At 40.1% G+C, this 20167-nt stretch overlaps 1 protein-coding gene across 3 annotated transcripts; it reads right to left on the bottom strand.

The window, feature by feature from the left end:
- Positions 1-2042: 2042 nt before the first annotated feature.
- MASTL (microtubule associated serine/threonine kinase like) lies at positions 2043-19236 on the bottom strand. 3 transcript variants are annotated; one of them, XM_027889724.1, is made up of 12 exons: positions 19021-19236; positions 16899-17036; positions 15359-15498; positions 14552-14640; positions 13115-13221; positions 12644-12776; positions 11902-12074; positions 9509-10741; positions 8586-8724; positions 6201-6314; positions 6009-6110; positions 2043-3752 (listed from the first exon to the last, which is right to left on the bottom strand). In XM_027889724.1, the coding sequence occupies exons 1-12, from the start codon at positions 19204-19206 to the stop codon at positions 3595-3597; spliced, it is 2712 nt and encodes a 903-aa protein (XP_027745525.1). In that variant the 5' UTR covers positions 19207-19236; the 3' UTR covers positions 2043-3594. The 3 variants fall into 3 exon arrangements, with proteins under 3 accessions (XP_027745525.1, XP_027745526.1, XP_027745529.1); XM_027889725.1 differs by lacking the exon at positions 6201-6314; XM_027889728.1 differs by lacking the exons at positions 2043-3752; positions 6009-6110; positions 6201-6314 and adding an exon at positions 7973-8132.
- Between the last annotated feature and the right edge of the window lie 931 nt (positions 19237-20167).

The following is a 20167-nucleotide window of genomic DNA, read 5'->3' as shown; positions in this document are numbered from 1 at the left end:
TTTTATCTTGAACTTTCTTAATGCTTACTAAATGGTGTACCCTGGATGCTGGGACTGAACAGAAGAGCTTGCTGGCTGTGTCATGAAGAGTCAGTCTGAGCCTGTAATACAAAACATCACTTTTGTAACAATTTACTTGTAACTCAGAACTGGGCCCCAGCCTCTAGGGCTATCTCAAACTCACTGTGACTGCAACAGATTCCTTATTGACTGGTGTTTCAGCTTAAAGGTAAGGAAAACTATTGGTGGTGTTTTTTTGGTTTTGTTTTTTTTTTTTTTTTTTTTTTTTAAATCAGCTGTCCAGGTACAAAGACACAGCTTTAATTTGGAGGAAGTGGCATAAGCAGATCATTGGAGCTCAGAACTGGTATACATTGCTCAAGCCTATGCTCTCCTCAGGAGTGCTGGCAGTCAAAACAGTTCTGCACAACACTGAAACAGCTTAGGCCCAGCTCAGAATTGCACTTCTGAACCAAATGTCAAGTTGGTTTCCTGCAGCAAGTCAAGCTTTATTTAAAAAGCAGAGGTTTGTTCTGTCTAAAACCAGACTGGAGATATTCCACCCACTAAGAGTTGATAAGAGAACAAAAACAGAGCCAGGTGTGTGTGTGTGGTACACCTGTTCCAGGCTCAGGGCCTTGTTTCTGCTCCTGCTCTGCTCCTGTGGCAGCACAGCAAGTGCTGAGGAGATGAGCATCTTTTTTTTTTGACTCATTCTAGTTACCACAGAAGAGGAGGAGGCTCCCGGAAGGCGTTGCAGGCCAGCTCAGGACTTTGCTCTCCTGGTGTTAAGTACACAAATATAGCGTCTACTAAAGCCTGCAGCCACAGGTTAGCATGTTATGAACTGAAGGCCACGCACACCTGTAATAAAACCTATTAGTTATTTCCCCATGCAAAATCACTCCTTGCTGAGGTAGTAGGAAACAGAGTTTGCTTGTGTAAAATCCACCTCCCCTGTTCCCAGCAGGGTCAAAAGTATACCACAAAGTTAGAAGAACAATATTTTATTTAATACAACATTATTCTATTTTATGTATTTACACAAAAGCGTGCAAAGTAAATTTTTTTGAGAGGAAAAGAATGCATTTCATTGCAAGAGTAACCAGAGGTAAACCAGACCATGCTGAAATTGGAACCTCCTAACTCAACAACACAGGACAGTCAGCACCTTGGCCCCCAAACTGCACTGTACAGGGGAGTCCAACAGCAAGTGAGGGGTAGGAGTAGCTGTCCAAGACTGCTATTTCTGCATAACAAAGTGTGACACTGATCTCTACGGTAGTTCTTAGAGGGACAGGCCTGCGCTGATGGCAGATAAACTATCTCCCAAGATCAACTGGAAGCTGCAGAGTTTATACGTAGGTTATGGACAGCAGGTTTAGGCCTGTAGGAAGCACCATGTAACAGCTGGAGTACTTGCCAAGTGATATGTTTCACAGCTTCTAAGGATCAGAAACTTTTGCCAGCTTACTTAATTATTTATAAATAATTACTAATGAGAATAAACTTTAAATCTCTTCCAGCTACCACATTATAGGTTTTTGCACTTTTACATGTAGCATTTCAAGGGAAGCAACAAGTGGGGCAAAACTTTAAATAGAGTTAAGAGTTGACAAGGAATTCCTTGTTGAACAACAAAGCTGAAAAACCACCAACTACAAACAAAACCACACCACAAACCCCAGCAATCAACATGTTACACTCCATGTTTGCTACAACAAGGATAAATGCAAGATACTGAAGGGAACAGGGTATTGCACATCTTCAGTGCTGATGGTGCAGAATTTAAAGTTTTGGACACCAATGTAGCAGTAACTCCATACTAAACATTAGGATTTGTCTGTTGGTCTCTTTACTGTTCTTACAGAATCTATGTTTTTGTATTGCATTAATCAACAGGTAGAAAACTAGCAATTTTCTTTTAGAATAAGGTTTTTACAGAAGCTTACTTGACCTTTGTGACTGATTCAGATGGGAACATTTTATACTGCAAAATGGGAACAGGTGTAACCATTCATAAAGCACTGAAGATGAAGAGCTGGTGTGATGTTCAGTTTATATTTACTCAACATGTAATCATAGTCCATTCTTGTAAGACTCACTTTCTTAAACCAGATTACTAGAAATGGAAGAATAAGTTTTATAAAACACCAGTGATTGCATACCTAAAAGTATCCCTCCTACCCCAGTTTATATATTCCAACTGTACAGCAAAACCACAAAAGAACTTCTCATCACATTCAGAGAACACTGTTTACGGATACTGCTTCAGCAGTGCATGACTTTGTTGGCACCTTTTTCATGTAACAAGGTAAGAGATTGAACAATTTAGAAGTTTTCTGAAACTGCAATCCTTAGCAAAAGGAGTGAGACTCACTGTGTATTTTACAGCTAGAGCTGGGATTGGGCATTTTGAGCTGTTAAGAATCACCTCTCTCTAGGTTTTTTTTAGGAAACTTCCATTTTCTTCACTTTTCCCATTCCTTTTACAGCAACCTGAGGGGACAGCAGGAAGCCTAGCAGACACTGTGTGCTCAGAATTGCATCAATAAATCCTGTCTTCCAGGCAGCAGAGTGATGGAAGGACAACTCGCATCTGCTACAAAAGGGGTCAGTGCATGAAGCCACTTTTGCCACTTGGCAAAAATCACTAGTAAAATGCTCAGCTGGTACAATGCCCTTGGCTGGCACCACCATGTAGCACAAGTGATCTTTATCTAACAAGTACAAACCTGAAAAAATCTTCATTCAGTTAGCAGAGAAAGGTACCTATGCAACAGAAATACTGAAGATTATTTAAACAGGATTACCTAAAAACAAACCTCTGAAACCTAGCAGATTCAAGTTTTGTGTTGCATTTAAAGACAGATTAAAGTATACTTATCCCTAATTCAGATTTATAACACTGAATATACGCTTCTATCTTATGTTCTAGTAAAAATCTAAGCTCTTGTGAGTTTACAGAACACTCTGTCACTTTGCAGTACATTATAGTCTTCAGTATACAGCAGCTTCAGTATGAATACTGCTTCACTTGTTAAAAGCCAAAATCATCTGACATGAGTGAGCACACACACACAGGGCATTTTCTAGGTAAAACTTGTAACTGCTAAAATGTATGTTCAGTCCAGCTTCATACAGCCCAAGTGGTTACAATGCAACAATTTCAGCAGAGGATTTGTTTAACAGAGTTAAAGGAGTGCTTCCAGCCCAGCCTGTCATCACACCAAACCACCAATAGGTACAGTTTGTACGCATTTTTGTCCTTTCCCTACTAGGTTTAGCCGGGAAATAACATCGCACCTCCTAACTGGAATTACTCATTGCTATGAAAAAGCCCCATCACTGTCAAGAGTTACCAGCTCCAAGACAGTCAATGCTCTGGTTTCTTAGTAAGGTGCAGTGAGTGCACAAAGGCACTTGATACCAGTTGCATACAGTAGTTTCACTTTAGAATAAAGGAGACTATAATAAAAAGACCGATCATGTAAAACACTAAATTTGGCCAGGAAACTCAGTCAAGACCAAGCTAGTGTTACCAGATAACCTGTAAGTGTGCAAAACCATGGAGAATGTTCACTTATCTTGATGCTACAAGCTAAATCCAGACACAGTCAGGTGCTGAGCGTTATTCCTTGCTTCAAAGTAAGAGGTATCAGTTTCATCATCTGGCTGGGGTATAAACGGCATGGTTTGATTCTGCAGATTATCCCAGTCCACACCATGAAAGAGGGGGTGATGTTTCAGCTCTGGAACAGAAGTTCACGTAAGCATTATAAACTTCCTCAGAGCCAAGCCCCACCGGCACTTTGTTCCCTTATGCATAACTGTCACTAGATTTGCTCTATATTGCTTTTTAGAAATTCATAGAAGTGCAATTTGCAATTGGGCTTTGATTACCCCCAACCTCAGTGGCATCAAACTACTGTCCTGCCAACAAGCTGCCTTCCCCTGTCCGGGGACCCTGTTCCACACAGAGCAGAACAGAGGTGTCCCAGAGACATTTCTCATGCTGGGGCACCAGAGAAATTCTAAGCATCACTTTAAAGTCTGTTTATAATTTTACCAAAGTTCTGTGCTGAGTAGACGTGTGAGTCACTCCCACCCGTCGCCACTCCAGGTCCTCTTCCTTTTGCTCTCTCATGGATTTGATTCCCTCCTCTGCTTTGCACAGTCCCCTTTGGCCTAACACCAGACACGGAAGTCTGAATGCCCTTATGGTGAAGTTACCACAGATCACCAGACTTCACTTTCCCAGCCTCAAAATGAGATAACTAACCAAGCTGCCAGACTTTCTGACTCAAGGAGAACTCCCCTGCCCTATCCATTCTGACCACAAGGTCACCTGGCATGAGGTTCTGATATCAATTCTGCATAACCTGGAAACACCACTCCCTGATGAAAATGACTTTGCTACTTTGATTCAATACAATAAAACACTTTTTTTGTCTAACTGGGATACAAACCCATGTTTTTATCACCTGCACCACAAAAATCAAAGGCAAATTAAAAAAATTAGGACAGGAGAAAAATTTAAAAAAAAACAAAACACATTTGGAAGGAGGGGGAAGTTTGACCAAGGCACTCATCACAAATTTTACACCTAAGCACATACCACAGGCTTTTAGCTGATAGACAGGAAGACATCAAAATTTATTATTTCTGCATTTCCTGATCAAAATACAGCAACACAACATTAAGAGTTTATTTTAGACAAAAAGGCAGAGTGAGTTTTAACTCCTTCTAATGGCTTCAGCAGCCACACAAGCAGCACGGCATTGCACAGATCCATTATCTCAGAACTGTATGTAGTTCTGCTCTGAGGAAAGTTCTCATGCACCAGAAGCTGCCTTTGGCCAAGAAGGTAAAAACAAACTTCTTTGTCTTTTCCCACAATATTCACATGTACCTCAGCTGGCACTCAGCTCCTGCTCACAAGACTGAAGAGAGGAGCAAAAACCAAACCAACACCAGATATCAGTGTTGTCTGCCAAAACCTGCTTTAAAGCTGCCCTTATCTGGAGAGATTGAACTCACAGAAGCACAGCAGTAGGACAGGACATAACTGGGGTTTCTCAGTACCTAAGGCTTCATGCTATAGCAATAAAAAGGGAGAGCATGTGTTTTTGGGAGAAGAGAGAAGATGACAGGTACAATGAGAAAAACTTAATGGTTGCCCTGAAAACTACTCATCCAACTGGACAAAGAGATGGGATCCAGTTATAAGGCTTGACAAAGAATGAATTTCCGAGAAGTTCAGATGGGAAGAAGCCATTATGTCATCCAGATTAAATTTCTATCCTTGACAGGCAATTAGATTTCACTCCAAAACCATAAAGACAATAACTTGTATTTAACTAGAACACCTTCAAACTGCTTTTTGGGAGACATTAAAGCCACAGAATTTGCTGTTGACATCATGATCTTCATTTATACTCCTGTGCCTTCTCTAATTTGATCTGGTCTGGTTCTGGCTTCAAGTATTTTAATCTCCTTATGAGTAACCATTTTCTTCTCTAGTGATTTCTTGCACAGTTCTCTCATAAGATTTCTTCACCTATTTCCAAAACATCCCACTCTAAACTTCTTTTATGTTACTAACTTTTTTTTATAAAACATAATCACTGTTAACAACAACAAAGGTTTAAGTCCTTCTAAGAGGGAAAAAAAAATATATGTAGACTTTGTATAGTATATACTGTCCAACTCCTCTATGCATTCAAAGACAGGCTGATTCCCAAGTAAAAACTCCTTTGAATTTACTGTTGCAGGAAAATTCTCTCCCAAACTGGAGCCAAAACAGGCTTTAATCAAGGTTCCCAAAAATCATTTAGGTTAAGAACTCCAAGTTAGATAAGAGAGAACTTTGGTCCGTCAGATGTCAAACACTAATCATGCACTAAACCTAATCAGGCACTGAAGTTTATTAGTCTAAGTTTCAGGAGGAGGACACCACCACTTTGAAATTTACAATTAGTTGCAAAGAACACAATTTTAATACTAACCTTTCAGTCCAGCTCTCTTAGTAGTGTCAATTGTTAGAAGAATATCTATTGCATTTTGGGCATTATCAGACAGCTTTTCTTCACCCTCGGGCCAGGGAATATCTACAGACAAAGATGCAGATGATTTGGTAACTCAAACCATAAATCAAATATTGGAAATACACAGTTACCCTGATTACTGAAACAGATTACCTCTTTTCAAAATATTTTGGAAAACTTGTGCTGGTGTTTCATCGTTAAAAGGTGGAATTCCAGTTAGAAACTCAAACAGACAAACTCCAAGGGCCCACCAGTCTACAGCAGAACCTGATAAGAGAAACCCAGGTCATTACACTTACACCAATAGTATTTACAAGGACTTGAAGATTAGCCATGGTAGAAATTGAAGAGTGTTTAAATTCTACAAATTTCTTGAAAATGAAGGAAAAGACAAAATAAGTTGTATTTAATATTCGTGCAGATTAAAAATAGATTAAAAGTTTCTTTAAGCCACTCTGCTCCTTAATTCATTATAGATAACACTGGGTTTACTGATAAAAGCTAGGGGACTCTTAATAACAATCTAATTATCAAATTCCATCAGAATCCAGGAGCTGACTTCTTCAAGAGACTGTTTCGTGACAAGAAACAGCAGCCTAATGTCTGCTCTAGACCTGGGTGAGTGCTCCATGTTGTAGCCTGTATCTTCCTCTCAGTTCTTTGAGAAGACTCCAAGAATTCAAACTATTGAACATAAATTTTCATTTGCCTAAATTTATGTGAATGTCTTGAAGACAACTTCCAGAGATGAGCCAGCACACAAGAAGCTGGAATTGCTTTTCAATGGGGTAATGTGTAGTTCCTAGCTATCCCTCCTTTGTAATGAAATATAGTTTCGGTTTTCCACATTGCAGGTTTGGTTTTTTTTCCAATTCCCTTTTTAACACTCTACACAAAAACAACCCAGCAAAGCAATCCCAGACACCGCTGCATGCATTCTAAGCCTTCTGCATCTTTAAGCCATGCCTGCTCCACAGTATAAAGAACAGATGCCAGAATAGATGCTGTAAAATATCATCTTTGAAAGGCAGTAAGTCTAATTGCTCTTGGATTTTTTTTGCATATCAAAAACATTAAGACGCCTCTAAGTTCAGAAAACAAATGTTTTGAGCTGTTTCATGAGGACTACTGTTAAGTTTAGAGATACTGAAAACCCAAATGTTTAACTAGTAATCTAATGCACTTTTAGCAACTTGAAACAGCAGCAAGAGTGGCCCACCAAGCCAAGCATATCGCAGCAGTGAGATCACACTCACACTTGTTAGAGTACTTGGATGTTCAGATACAACACTCCCAGCTCCAGTCAAAGTCTAATAAGATCACAACTCTGAACAATGTAGTAACACAGCTTTCAGCAGGGATTTTTTTTCTACTCGAAGTTTAACTAAGATTAGATTTACTACCATATATCTCTCTGCTAAACAGAACCCAAGGAACAGCATAAAGTTATGCCAGGGAAGGTTTAGGTGGGATATTAGGAAAAAGTCTTTCACCCAGAGGGTGGCTGGGCACTGGAAGAGTCTCCCCAGGGACTTGTCCCAGCACCAAGCCTGACAGAGTTCAAGAAGTGTTTGAAAAATGCTCTCAGGCACAAGTTGTGATTCTTGGAGTGTCCTGTGCAGGGCCGGGAGTTGGACTTGGTGATCCTTGTCCCTTCTAACTCAGGGTATTCTATGATTCTGTGACTTGAAGCAAGAAGCAGAAATATGAGGTCTTGAGCATCTGAGCGTTCTTCACCCACAGATGAAGTAAATCAGATTGACTACATAAACTAAAAGAATGAGAAGTGTCTCTGGCTTACCCCCACAATTTCTGTAAGAATGCTGACTTTCCTTCTGAAGTATATGCTTACATGTACGATTTCTGATATCAATATCAGTGTGACTAAGCTGTTTCCTGAATCTGTGTGGGAGCATCACACATTTTTATGTGGAGTGCATATTGGACATGTTTTCCTATGTAAGAACATTGTTCACCCAAACAATGTTCTTGGAAATTGTGATCTAATTATACTTTGACTGTTCAGTTATGCTGAAGACTTAATTCCTGCACAAAATATGGAAAACTCACCAGAGATCAGAGTCCCTGCATATGAAAAGACAACGAAGTAAGAATATTGTTACCAAAAAAAAATAAAATCTAACAAATATAAACATCAAATATCACATATGATTCTCTGAAAGCATAAAAATGCAGGTTTTTTTATTAAGGTAGTAACTCCACAATAAAGAAAAATGGCTATGTTAAATCTAAGTTAGAAACAGAAATAAAATAATTTTGTAACATGATTATTTTGGATTAAAACTACCTTTACAAGCACCTCAACAACACAGGAAGTGTTTAGTGAAGAAAAGTTTGGAGTTCCAAAGCCAGAAAACCATAGCTTCACTGAAGGTAACAGGGAATGGCAAAAGCTAAGCACTAACTATTTTTGAATAGTTCACTATCTTATTACTTGAAGGGTTTTCAGTTCTAGAGACACTCAGAAATGTAAATATGTCACCTTTCAAGCACTGACAAATGGCTGGTTTGTCTTACCGTGAGGCTTTGTCAAAAGCAGCTCTGGTGCCAGGTAGTCTGGGGTTCCCAGGATGCGTTCACCTTCTACGGGGGCAGCTCCTCTTCTTACACTCTTTGGAGTCCGATAGGGTGTGCCAGCATCCCCCTGACGAGGTGTCTTAAAAGATGCAACAAAGATTTCAGATGCCAAACAAAACTAGCTGAGAAACTCCCATCTCCAGGTTTAGTAATGGATAGAATAGTTGATACTCAAGTTTAAGTCAAGAACATGTCACAAAATATTCCCTGAAAAGTGCACGTAAAATGTGCTTCCACTGCTTTATCTCAACAATCTTGAAGCATAAAGTCAAAATGCCTATTCTTCAAGAAACTTATCCCTAAGTTCTTCCTTCCGTGTGAAATCCACAGCAGCTATTACTGTTTACATCAGGCTTTGTAACAGGCTTATAACTGGCACTTGACATAGTATACCATCACTTTTTCCAAGACAAAAAAAAAGGAAAATAGTGGGCACAGTGGCAGCTACTAGCAGCTGAACAGCATTTGCAGACTGTCTTGGGAGGGGTGCAGGATTAAATCAAAGACTTCCCATTACATCAGGAAACCTATAATTGCTCAAAGGAAATATCACACTGTACTAGAACTAGAATGAGATAAAAATAGCACAGTTCACTTATCAGTTCACTGTAACAGCAGTGGATTTCTCAAAGAGGTCAACAGGCAATGCATTTTGAGCCACAGGCAAACCAATGAACAGTTATTGCTAAACCTTACAGAAACTGTAATTTTAGCCACAATGCAGTAAGAGAAAGTCTGTCAAAGTGACTTTTGCTGACAGGTTACCTCAAACTACTCGAGTTCTCCCTAAATTTACAACTGAAGTAATTTCAGGTTGCTAATGGTCCAACGCACGCACGAAATTTCCATGTCTCCTTACCTACCTGATAAGCCTGATACGGCCTTCCTTTCTGGGATGGAGTGATAGCTGTTGGGTAAGAGCCACTACAAGCAGGTGAAAGATCCATTATATCTAAAGAAGCCATGCTACACGGCTCAGATACATTGGACATATTAATTGGGCTATTGTAACTTCGAAAAACAACAGCACTTTTTTTAAAGAGACTCAGAGCTTCCATCATCTTTTCTGAAGGAGGAGATACTGTGTTAAGGTAAGCTCCTTCCCCGTGTTTCTGGTCATTATTCTTTTCACGATGTAACAACTTGCAGTCCTGGACTGTATGTGCTTCCTCTCCACTTTGTGGGGCATCTTGGGACTCTGGCGACGTTACCAGCACGCCTTCAGGTCGTGGCTCCTCAAAGGAGAGGTCTTTAACGCTTTTGTCCAAATCTAAAAGCTGCTTTTCTAAATGGCTTTCCGTGACAGACATTTCAGTAAATACATCAGAATCTGCACTGAGGATCCCTAAAGGTTTCTCGTCATCAGTATCTAAAAAACTTGAGTTCATGTACTCCTTTTCATCATCCTTTCTGTAGTCTGCATCCAGATCACACATAAGATTTTTGGCTATAGTTGGAGTAAGGGATCTTTCTCCTGTTTGTTGGTTGCTAATAGAACACTTCACTTCCTCCTCACTTCTGCAGGTGTCACGTGGGCATTCATCATTACAGAGCATTAAGGATTGAATTTCTGTTGTCAAACCCGTCCTACTGTTTGCTGGAAATTCAGAGATCTGACAGCCACGTTTATATTCTGCGTTACTTTTTTTAACATAATTAAGTTCCTGACAAGGACTGGTATCAACTAATTCAAAGCTTCTTTTAACACTTGGTTTTTCAAAAACTTCTTCCTCTTTGAAAGGCTCATTCTGCCATGAAGATGACTGCTGTGGACTGGAATTTTCTGCTGTTTCTTTAGTTCTCTCTCTTTTATTTACACAGGCTTTTTCTTCCCAAGTCTTTTCAGAAATACATTTTCTTCCTACGCCTCTCACATCCAGCGTGGTCACAGGAGTATCTGTTATATTTGAATGTTCACTTCCCAACTTCTGCTTACAGCCAGAATCATTTCTGACAATGGGAGAAATAGCAGACTCAAGTTCTTTTTTCTTCAAAACTTCCATACTTTTGCTATTTGGCAACTCAACATTTGAAGGGAGAGCCGATCCACTGTTACTTGTTTTGCATGTTGCAGAACCAGGTTCATCTTCATTGTACTGCAAATAAGCATATTAAGCTTTAAGCATCAAGAAAAATAGGATTACAGCACTAGAGAAATGTGTCCTTTGAAATTCTTGATTTTCACTTCCATAATGAAATGCAGATTTGCAAGCATTACTTATTCTAACCACTACTAGTGATGAACATGGCGTAATATTTAAAAATTAAAAAGAGGTCAAAACCAAACTAAGGATAACTTGATAACTGGACTTTTCTTATGAACATAAAATAAGCTTGCTAGAGTACAGTAGAAAATGCAGTATTTTTAAATGCCCAAGGATGAAAAAAATACAGCAACTGAAGTTGTATTTGTGGTTTTATGTTAAGAAGTTAAGCTACAGAAGTCTTCAGGTGCTAAGAAATTCCAAAGCAAAGAACTCCATCATATTGCCCTGTGGCATATTACACTTCAGAGATGACAAAAGGAAAATCTGATATTACTAATATTTTGGTAACACAAAAATAAAACCAAGGCCTTGAGAAACAGACAGATAAATATAAAAACCAGACAAATAGACAGAATTATGAATTGTTTTAAATCCAAGTTTTTCTGCACGATCTAAATAAGAATTATGGTAAAAGACTACAGAGCAAAGGAGCATTTTGTTTTAGGTCTGTATTTGTACAGAATTTCATTAAAAGTTTAAAATAGGAGAAAGTATTTTGTATCAGCTACAATTATTGGTGTTAGGTTAGTTGATACAAAATTCTTCAGTAATGGAAACAAACTCTTTTGTTTTAACAGTTAGTAGAAGTTTGAAGTGTATTTTCTTCATTATTTTCCCAAGTTGCGGTGTTTTAAAGAAATTATTTTGTCTGCATGCTGAGCAAATAAAGCTCTAGGAATAAGATCAACTTCCAAAGTGCTCCCAGCATCGGCCACCTATGCAGGGCACAAACCAGTGATGGCCAGTAGAAGCCTTCCCTTTCACTGCTTTGCTGCAGGCTCTAACATCTGCTTTTCCTGCTTTGTTATGCAGGACTAATATTTGTTTGAAGAAAAAATTGATCCAAAATTCTACTCAACAAGAATTACAACCCCTGCTTCTTTCTCTACACTTGAAATAAGTGTAAGTAAGTAGAGGAGATTTGCAACACTGCATACACAAGTACAAAATAATTTTAATTTTTAGTGGGAAGATGAAACAGTCCTGACCTCTACATCTTTCTCCCACCTGGGGCTGCTGAAGCATTCTGATTCCACACTGGACTGGTGAGTGTGTGACTCACTAGTAACACTGCAAGCACCAAACCTCTTTCTTGACTGAAGTAGAGTAGGAGTCAAACTTCTTGCTGGCATCACAGGCGTTAATTGAGAATTATCAAGATCTTGAGGGGAAAAAACAAATCAAATGTTGATAAAAGTTGATACAAGTTGACCAGCTTCACACTATGTCAAGCTTTCACGTTCAAGGAACTTATGGAAAGCTTTCAATAACAACATAATTTCTCTTTTCATCTTTCCCACATAGTCAATTTACACTTTTTTTGAATTAGGGAGTTGCCAAGAACATAAAAGCAATATTAATATTACCAGCATAGTCACCTTCTTTCTCATTTCAGGTTAGAAATGAGAAAGCAGCAAGGTAAGACAATTTAAAGGAAAGCACTCACTGCTACATTAAATAATTTTCAATGATAATATGCCAAGAACTGACACTTTCTGTCGTGGTTTTGAATTCAGTGGTTGTGATTTGAAAAAAAAAAAGCCAAAAAATATCAGAAGATAGTGTAAGTAATGTAGGTGAAAACACACCAGACGAAAAGCACTGGAGGAACGGTAAGACACTGATAGTAGCACACCTTTTATGAAGCGGGTCCAGAGTACTCACATAAAATTAAAAGACCACAACCTTAGAGCCAGCGTATTCCCTCAGCACAAGGCTTGGTATACTCACGTGTTTTGAAGAATTTAGTTGAAAGAGGGGTATTTTCCTTTTGGACCATAGGTAAGGGAGAAACCACTCCACGCAAACTGTCGGACGATTGACTTGAATTGTGCGCTGGCATTTTCATTCCAACAGGAGAATACTAACAAGCAGGAAGAAGCATAGTCAAAAATAAATGGAGTCTGAACAAACAGTCAATCCAGGAATGAGAACATAACTTCACACATTCGTTATTATATTTGCATTGGAGCTTGGCCATGCCCATTTACCGCACCTTGAAGCGCAACTGATAGTCAGCAATTCAAAATACAGACCAAGGTAATCACTTCAGAACTTTAAAGTACTGGAAATATATAATAAGTCAATGCTACTGGCTGGCAGAAGAGATGCAAAAATAGCCTTATCATGCTGATTATTAAATTTAAGATAGGAAGTAAATTAAAAGAATTACATACATCAAAGATAGTGACAATTACTTACGAAGCCCAGAGAACTGATAAGAGACAACAATTGTCCTGGAGTACGTGAGTAGTCTTGTTTTGGCTTTGCCATTGATGGCGTAGTAAGGATATCTATCATATTTATCTCTGCAAACAGACAAAAAAACCCCAAACAGGTCAGGTTTTCATTTCAGTATTAAAAAAAATGGCAAAGTTGCAGACATTTACTTAAGTTTTATCAAGAGGAAAAAAGTCACATGCACAACAAGCATACAAAAGAAGCCATCAAACTCAACTGAAGATGTACCCATACATTCTTATTTTCTTATTCAACATAAGCTGTTTCTTCCTATACATCCATCATAAACTTATAGTTTATATATAGAAAAACTGTAAAACTCCAAATTCTTTTCCAATAGACTATGCTGGAAGTATTAAATTTTCTAACTTGATAAGCTTTGGTTTTTAGGCAGCAGTTCCAGCCTATGGCCCATGGATTAAGATGGCAAATTTGATTCAAAGCTGCCGCCTCTCCAAAAGACATCTCAAAAAAACCACAGAAGAACTTTTCACAGGTGAAAATTCAACTTTAGATCCTTTTTTTTTTTTGCTCACTAGCAGTAAATAGGCTTATGGCTTCCATATCACGTTCAATTAGACACAATCTCTGCCTCAGAACATCACTTAAAGCAGTACATTATAGAAAACACACTATACTTAGGATTTTCCTTCATATTCTTAAAACGATGAATCAAACACCATAAACTCCGAATTCATGCATTCCTTTAACTATTTAAAAAAGATGTACCCACCAGCAGCTGTCTCAAAAAAACCTGAGCTGGTGCTGTGCAGCCTAAGTTTGGACAATCTGGCTAAGGGGCTGGAGTTACAAACTAGTTCAGAAACAGGCTATTCACCTTAAGACCTGAAGCCTATTACCTGTGCCAGGCAGTTATCTGTCTATTCAACTATATTTACTGCTACTTGAAAAGAGAATGTCAAAGCACTGATTCAATCTTCTGTTGTGGAGTTAGCTCCTCTCCCTGTCCCTCATATTAACGTCTGCAATGTCTCAGCTAATTTATAGGAAATTAATATATACAAGGACTGAGAAGCACAAACTGAGGAACAGAAGTAGTAAGAGAAATACCAAGTTTTTCATTTACTCACTGATTTCTCTCTGTGGATTTCAGAAAACTTTGAAATCCATACCCCTCAAGAGAAATGGCTCTAGATCATATTTCATACAACCTTGTGCCAAAGAATAAATATTTTACCTTCTGAAGTGCAATGTATAGAGCAGACCCTTTACTAGCATGTAGCTTATTGGTACTTGTCTACTAGAAATGAGATATTTGTGCAAAATTTGCACTTATTTGAAAGCTGACCTCTATAGGGATGCAAAACATTCAAGAAAACAGAAATGTGACTCAAAAATACATTCTAATACAACCAAAAGTATACAGACAACTCTTACCTCTGTTCAGAGTAACTCTGGAAAGCCCAAAGTCTGTCAGCTTTATGTGGCCCTGATTAGAAATGAGCATGTTGTCTGGCTTCAGATCTCTGAAAACATGAATATAGTTGAAGTCAGCAAAAAGACCACTGAGCAACATTAACAAAGTCAAGTGTCCAGAAACACTTAATACAAAACATTGGTTTTGTTACTGAGAAACATAGTTGTTTCTCAGTAACATCTCTCACCCACCAGAAGGTTCCAATTAGAGGAATACACCAAAACAACTAAACATATCTAACACTAAACATGATATGAACATCTCAGGTCTTGTAAAACCTCTGTGCATGTCACCAAGAGTGGCATATTTGTTTTTCTGCAGGTTTAACTAATGTTATTCCCAAGTACTACTATCATAACACTTACTAATGTGCAGCTCCTACAAGCAAACCTCTACTGAGGTTTTGCTGAATGCAAAAAGAACTCCCACTACAGGGGGAGCGTTTGGGTAATCAGGGTCCCTTTGTCCACAGTTAAATGTTTGAGGTACCCAGAGGTCTTGAACCAGCTGCTGATACACCTCTGGACTGTGAAAGTAGGCAGGGGAGAGCAGTGTATTTGTCTGCTCAGCATACATGGACAGATTTTATTTTAGGCATTGTTTCATGACATTGCTGCAGTGCACACATGCAGAAAGAGCTTCCAGAAGCTCTAGCAAATGAGGCAGCTGTTACAATAAACTGGTGGATTGGTTGTGTGATAGAGTAAAGAAATTAAAAACACAAACTATCAAATACTTAACTTGTATGGGGGGGGGGGAAAAATTACCTGTGGATTATCCCATGCCTGTGAAGATAGTCAAGGGCCAATGCTGCTTCAGAAATATACTTAACAGCCATTTCTTCATCAAAATATCCATAAATATGGAGAAGAGATTTGACATCTCCACCAATAAGGTACTCCATCACCTGCCATTCAATCATTTTAAATTTAAAATTTAAAACACATCTCAAATTTGCAAGTATCAAAATACAAAATAGTTTTCACCCATAGAAAAATGCTATTTCAAGGAGTAGAAGCTGATAGAAGCTGGATTGTACAAACTTCATTTCTCACATAATACTTTTCACTTGGATGAAACAAGGCTTCAAATGACAGAGAACATGAAATATTTTCCTTTAATGGATCATTTTCTTATTTTATTTGCCTAGCCTACTCTCAGAAGTTAATTTAAAAGCTGACTACAGTAGTTATTTGAGAGTTGACTACAGAAGGACTTCTATACTATAGGAAATGAAATGCAAAGCACTCCTGTGAAACTCAAGGCCTGAAGCCAAAGAGCAATGATAACCTGTTCTATACAAATCAAAGTATCTCAATATTTGATTCTGCGAGTATTTATACACAATACTAAATTCAGACCTGAGCCTTGCAAAATAAGTACAAATTGCCAGAAATGTATACAGTGAGAGTTACTGTGCATTTAAGACAGTGTCTAAAAAGAACACACAGAGAGACATCACTACTGCCCAGGTCATATTCAAGATAAAAGACAGCAGGGCTTCAGAAACTCAGTCTTTAAAGATAAAAATGCATTTATGGGGTTTTGGTCGAGAAATCTCACCAGTACTTAGATTCCAATATACAGTACTCTAACATATATATATATACATACACACTCACAGACATGACTAGCATCTCCTTCACAAGTCCTTCACACCGAAGTCCTCTAATGCACGCAGCAGTTCAGAGATTCCAGAAAAAGAAGCCTTTGTTTACGCTCCAAATGCATTGTAGGAGGAGTGTATAGCAACCTCCCCTCAGAACTGGCTGTGTGTGCTTACAGCAATCGAGCCAAATTATGCCAGACCCTTTGCAGACAGCCTGAATCCATAGGACCCTCTGTGGAGGCAGTATATACACTCATACACAAGTCCTCCTGTGCTTCACAGTGCTCCATGTAGATTAGCACTTGGTTTTGCCACTCAATCTTGTCATGTAGGCCAACTGCCATAATGAATTTTGAGCACAGTTTAACACAGATTTCCTTTAAGTGAGCCATGAAGTGTCTTTCAGTCATTTGGATTCTGCTTGAACAGAACGGTTTCTTGTTTTTCCTAAGATTTATATGTATTTCTAAGACATATTAGCTATTAGAAAAGCTTTCCCTGTAAAAAAGGGGAATGTAGGTGAAAAGGTACCAGGGGAAGAGAAGTATTTTACTTGTTGAACCATTCTGAGAAAGAAGAAAGTAAAAGTGACTAAGAAATACCCACTCACTACCACAAAAATATGTTTCCAGACATCACTACAGTTCACACTCCATTTTCAAGACAGTCATAAAAGACCACAGAAATTTTTTACTCACCAAATAGATGTTATTTGCTGACTGAAGTGAGTAGTATAAGTGCACAATGAAAGGACTTTTACTGAGAGCCAATGCATCCCTCTCTGCCTGGACCTGGTGAACCATGTTTTTGTTGATCATGTCTGCTTTTTTCATCACCTGAAAACCAAAACAATATCAAGTAGACAAACATTCTTTTTTATTCGCTAAACCTGCAGTTCTTTAGTCAGTTAATTTATCTATATATTTAAAACTTGCATATATGAAACAGATCTGTGACTTCATATACAGAGAGAGTTTTAAACAACAGGTTATTAGACAACCATTTCCACTGTTCTCCTAATTCAGTCCTGAATGGAAATCACACTACCAAAGATTTACTACAATTGCACACACTGGAAAACAAGTGCTTAGGCTGCATGCAAAATTAATCTGCACTGAATTAACCCTCTTATCCACAGTACACAACTCAGAACCATGAAAAACTGTTCAACACTTAGAAAGGCACTTGCTGACCAAGTCTTTCTTCAGAAGCTGAGATATAAGAACAGAGACTGAAAACAGAGTGCAGCACTAAGCCAGCCCATCTTGGTATCTCCAAGTGCAAGACTGCAACTGTTCCAGCCTCTAATTCTTACTTTGCAGAGAAAGCAAGAAAATTGTAAATTTTAAATTAAAGAAGAACTAAGTCACACACAAAAAAATTGCTTTGGGAAGAAGCCTCAAAGGTATGCAACTCATCACAAAGAAATAACAAGCTTAATTGTGAACTAGGCTCCAATTCCTGCTTTGAATTACTCCACTCTGTGATAAGTTCAGTCAATATTAACCCTGAACAGAAGATGCACAATAGCATAGCTGGCAAGTGTTTAGGCAAGCATGGCATATGAATTAGAAATTTGCCCCCACACATCATCTTTTTTGCAGATATATATGGTGATAATAAAGCAAGTTTAACTTATCCATTCTCTATGCAACATAACTGTAAAAAGTTGAGTCTGCTCAAATTTGATACTTTCTATGTAAATGTTGACCTTAGCTGTAAAAATATTTAGCATACATTAAATTCAGTAGTTTGAATAACCCATAAGTCTCTCTGCAGTAGGGGTAAAGGATTTCCACAAAAGCTTTTAGGTCACAATACTTTCAATAAACTAGAGTACGATACTAAAGAAACACAACTGAACCACTCTATATGCAGCACCTAAACCACAGAAAATTACTTTCCACACCTATCATCACTATTATCAAAGATGATACTAAAAAAATTCCGAGACATCCACAGAATGCATAGAAATATACTTTTAATAACTAGTGGTCTTTAGCACATGTTAAACGTTGTAGTCGTGAACTAGTCATAGACCTCACTGCAGTAATGATAAAGAATTTACACAAATGCATTGATCGCAAAATGCTTAAAAGAAAATAGTGTAAACAAGCATACGTAGCTCTGAAGAGCGACATCTATTTTGCACGACTAGCTTTACATTTCCTCTTCTTTGTGAGCTACGCAGCTTGTCATAATCCTTTTACTCACAAAGTCAGGCTCGCACAAATCATCAGTAAAGTTTTTACTACTGACAAACTTTGATTTTAGCCTTCTGTGGATCAACGCAGAAAACACGATATGATTTTTGTTTGTTTGTGGTTTCTTTTTAACGCGTACTCGGCAACAATGTTTTGCATGATTTGCTCTCGTCACGCATCTCAGAGGCGGTGCTCGCAGCCCCGGGCAGCGGCGGCAGCTGAGGGTGCTCAGTTACGGCAGCTGTTCACAGGGGAGAAGCAAAGCGCTTGGCGAGGCTCTTCGCGCAGTTCCCTCGACTATTAAGGTACCTCTACGAGCAGCCGTCATTACCAGAGCCCCCCCGACAGAAGCCTCGGGGCCGCGATAACAGTGGAGCACAGCCCTGCAGACAGCGCGAACCCGGGCACCGGGCAGCGCCCGAGAGCAGCTCCCCGAGAGCCGGAGCCCCGCTCCCCCCGAGAGCCCGGGGGGGCTCCCACGGCGTCTGCTCCCCCGAGAGCCGGGGGGCTCCTGCGGGGGGCCCGGCGCCTCCCTGTCCCGCCGGGACGCCCCCTTCCCACACGAGGTTACTCATGAGCGGAGCCGGCAACGCCGCGACCCCGGGCGACCCCTCACCTTCACGGCGTAGAGCCGGCCCGCCTTACGGCCCAGGTACACCTTCCCGAAGGCGCCGCGGCTGATAGGCTTCACGATGGTGAACTCCTCGATGGAGGGTGGCCGGGGGACCTCGACGCGCCTCGGGCCGGCGGCTGTGGTAGTGGCGGCATCGCCCCCCGGCTCCTCAAGCCGCTCGATCCCCATAGCGCTGCCCGGCCCGGCCCGGCCCCGCCGCGATTCAAAGCGGCGCCGGCCCCGCCCCGCCCGCGCCGTCACCAACGGGCCCGGGGCGCTCTCGCGAGAGCCCGCGCTGTGGTGCGCGGAGAGGGAAAGCAGCCCCACAGCGCCCGCCCAGCCGGGGAGCGGAACGGGGACCAGCGACCGGGGCTGGCATCTGGCTAATAACTAACTACTCGGCTTGTCATCTCGGTTCCCAGTTTGGCAGTAGGCTCTTACTTGCCACGACCAGGTAGATTGCCCACTCTCCGTGGGAAGCTTGAAGGTGTAGCGATTCAACAGAACTTGGCGTGAGATATTAAAGAACTGGAAGATAATATTTATTTAGAAAGAAGCAACTGAATTTGGTTCCACATACAAATTTTCTCGTGTGTTTCACTCACTCACTGAGTTCAAGAAGCATTGGGACAGCACTCGGGCACATTGTGCGATTCTTGGGGTGTCCTGCACAGGGCCAGTAGGTCCCAGCAGAGATCCTGTAGGGTCCCTTCCAGTTCAGGATATTCTATGATTTTGTCACCCTTGCATACTTGATATGTCCAAGAGCTGTGTCCAAATGGCACAACCAGGAGGGCTTGCATGTCAGAGAACTGGACCCACCCTGTCCTTACTGTCTTCTGGTGTTCTTGGGGTTGGTGGTGGCAAACTGCTGTCTGGGCAGGTCTTTTGTGATCAGAAGTTAGATTAGTGTGTTCTGTTGCTTCCCTGTAGTTCTTGATTACTTCAGCTGCTATTTATCTTGGGCAAGGTTGCTTCGTGTTTTATTTGTGTCCTTTTTTTGGATATCTCCATGGCTACATTCTGCCTCCCCGTTGTGACAGCAGGGGCAGGGATGGCATTTACAGCGTGCTCTGACCTTGCTGCCATCCCCGTGTTCCCAGAGCCCAGGCCTTCTGACAAACTATCTGTGATAGCGCCCTATTTTATC

Source organism: Empidonax traillii, unplaced genomic scaffold, assembly GCF_003031625.1.
Source record: "Empidonax traillii isolate 1590-97213 ecotype Southwest subspecies unplaced genomic scaffold, ASM303162v1 scaffold271:size677799, whole genome shotgun sequence".
In the NCBI taxonomy this organism is placed as follows: domain Eukaryota; kingdom Metazoa; phylum Chordata; class Aves; order Passeriformes; family Tyrannidae; genus Empidonax; species Empidonax traillii.
Note: the sequence above shows the minus strand (reverse complement) of the source record. Positions and strands in the feature narration are given on the sequence as shown.

Bases quoted from the DNA above. Each gene is read 5' to 3' on its own strand.
- MASTL (XM_027889724.1), bottom strand. From the start codon at position 19,206: ATGGGGATCGAGCGGCTTGAGGAGCCGGGGGGCGATGCCGCCACTACC. The intron at 14,641-15,358 runs GTAATTTTTCCC...TCATGTTTTCAG, and splicing joins AGGCATGGGATAATCCACAG to AGATCTGAAGCCAGACAACA. The intron at 6,315-8,585 runs GTAAGACAAACC...TTCTCTTATCAG, and splicing joins GCTTTTGACAAAGCCTCACG to GTTCTGCTGTAGACTGGTGG.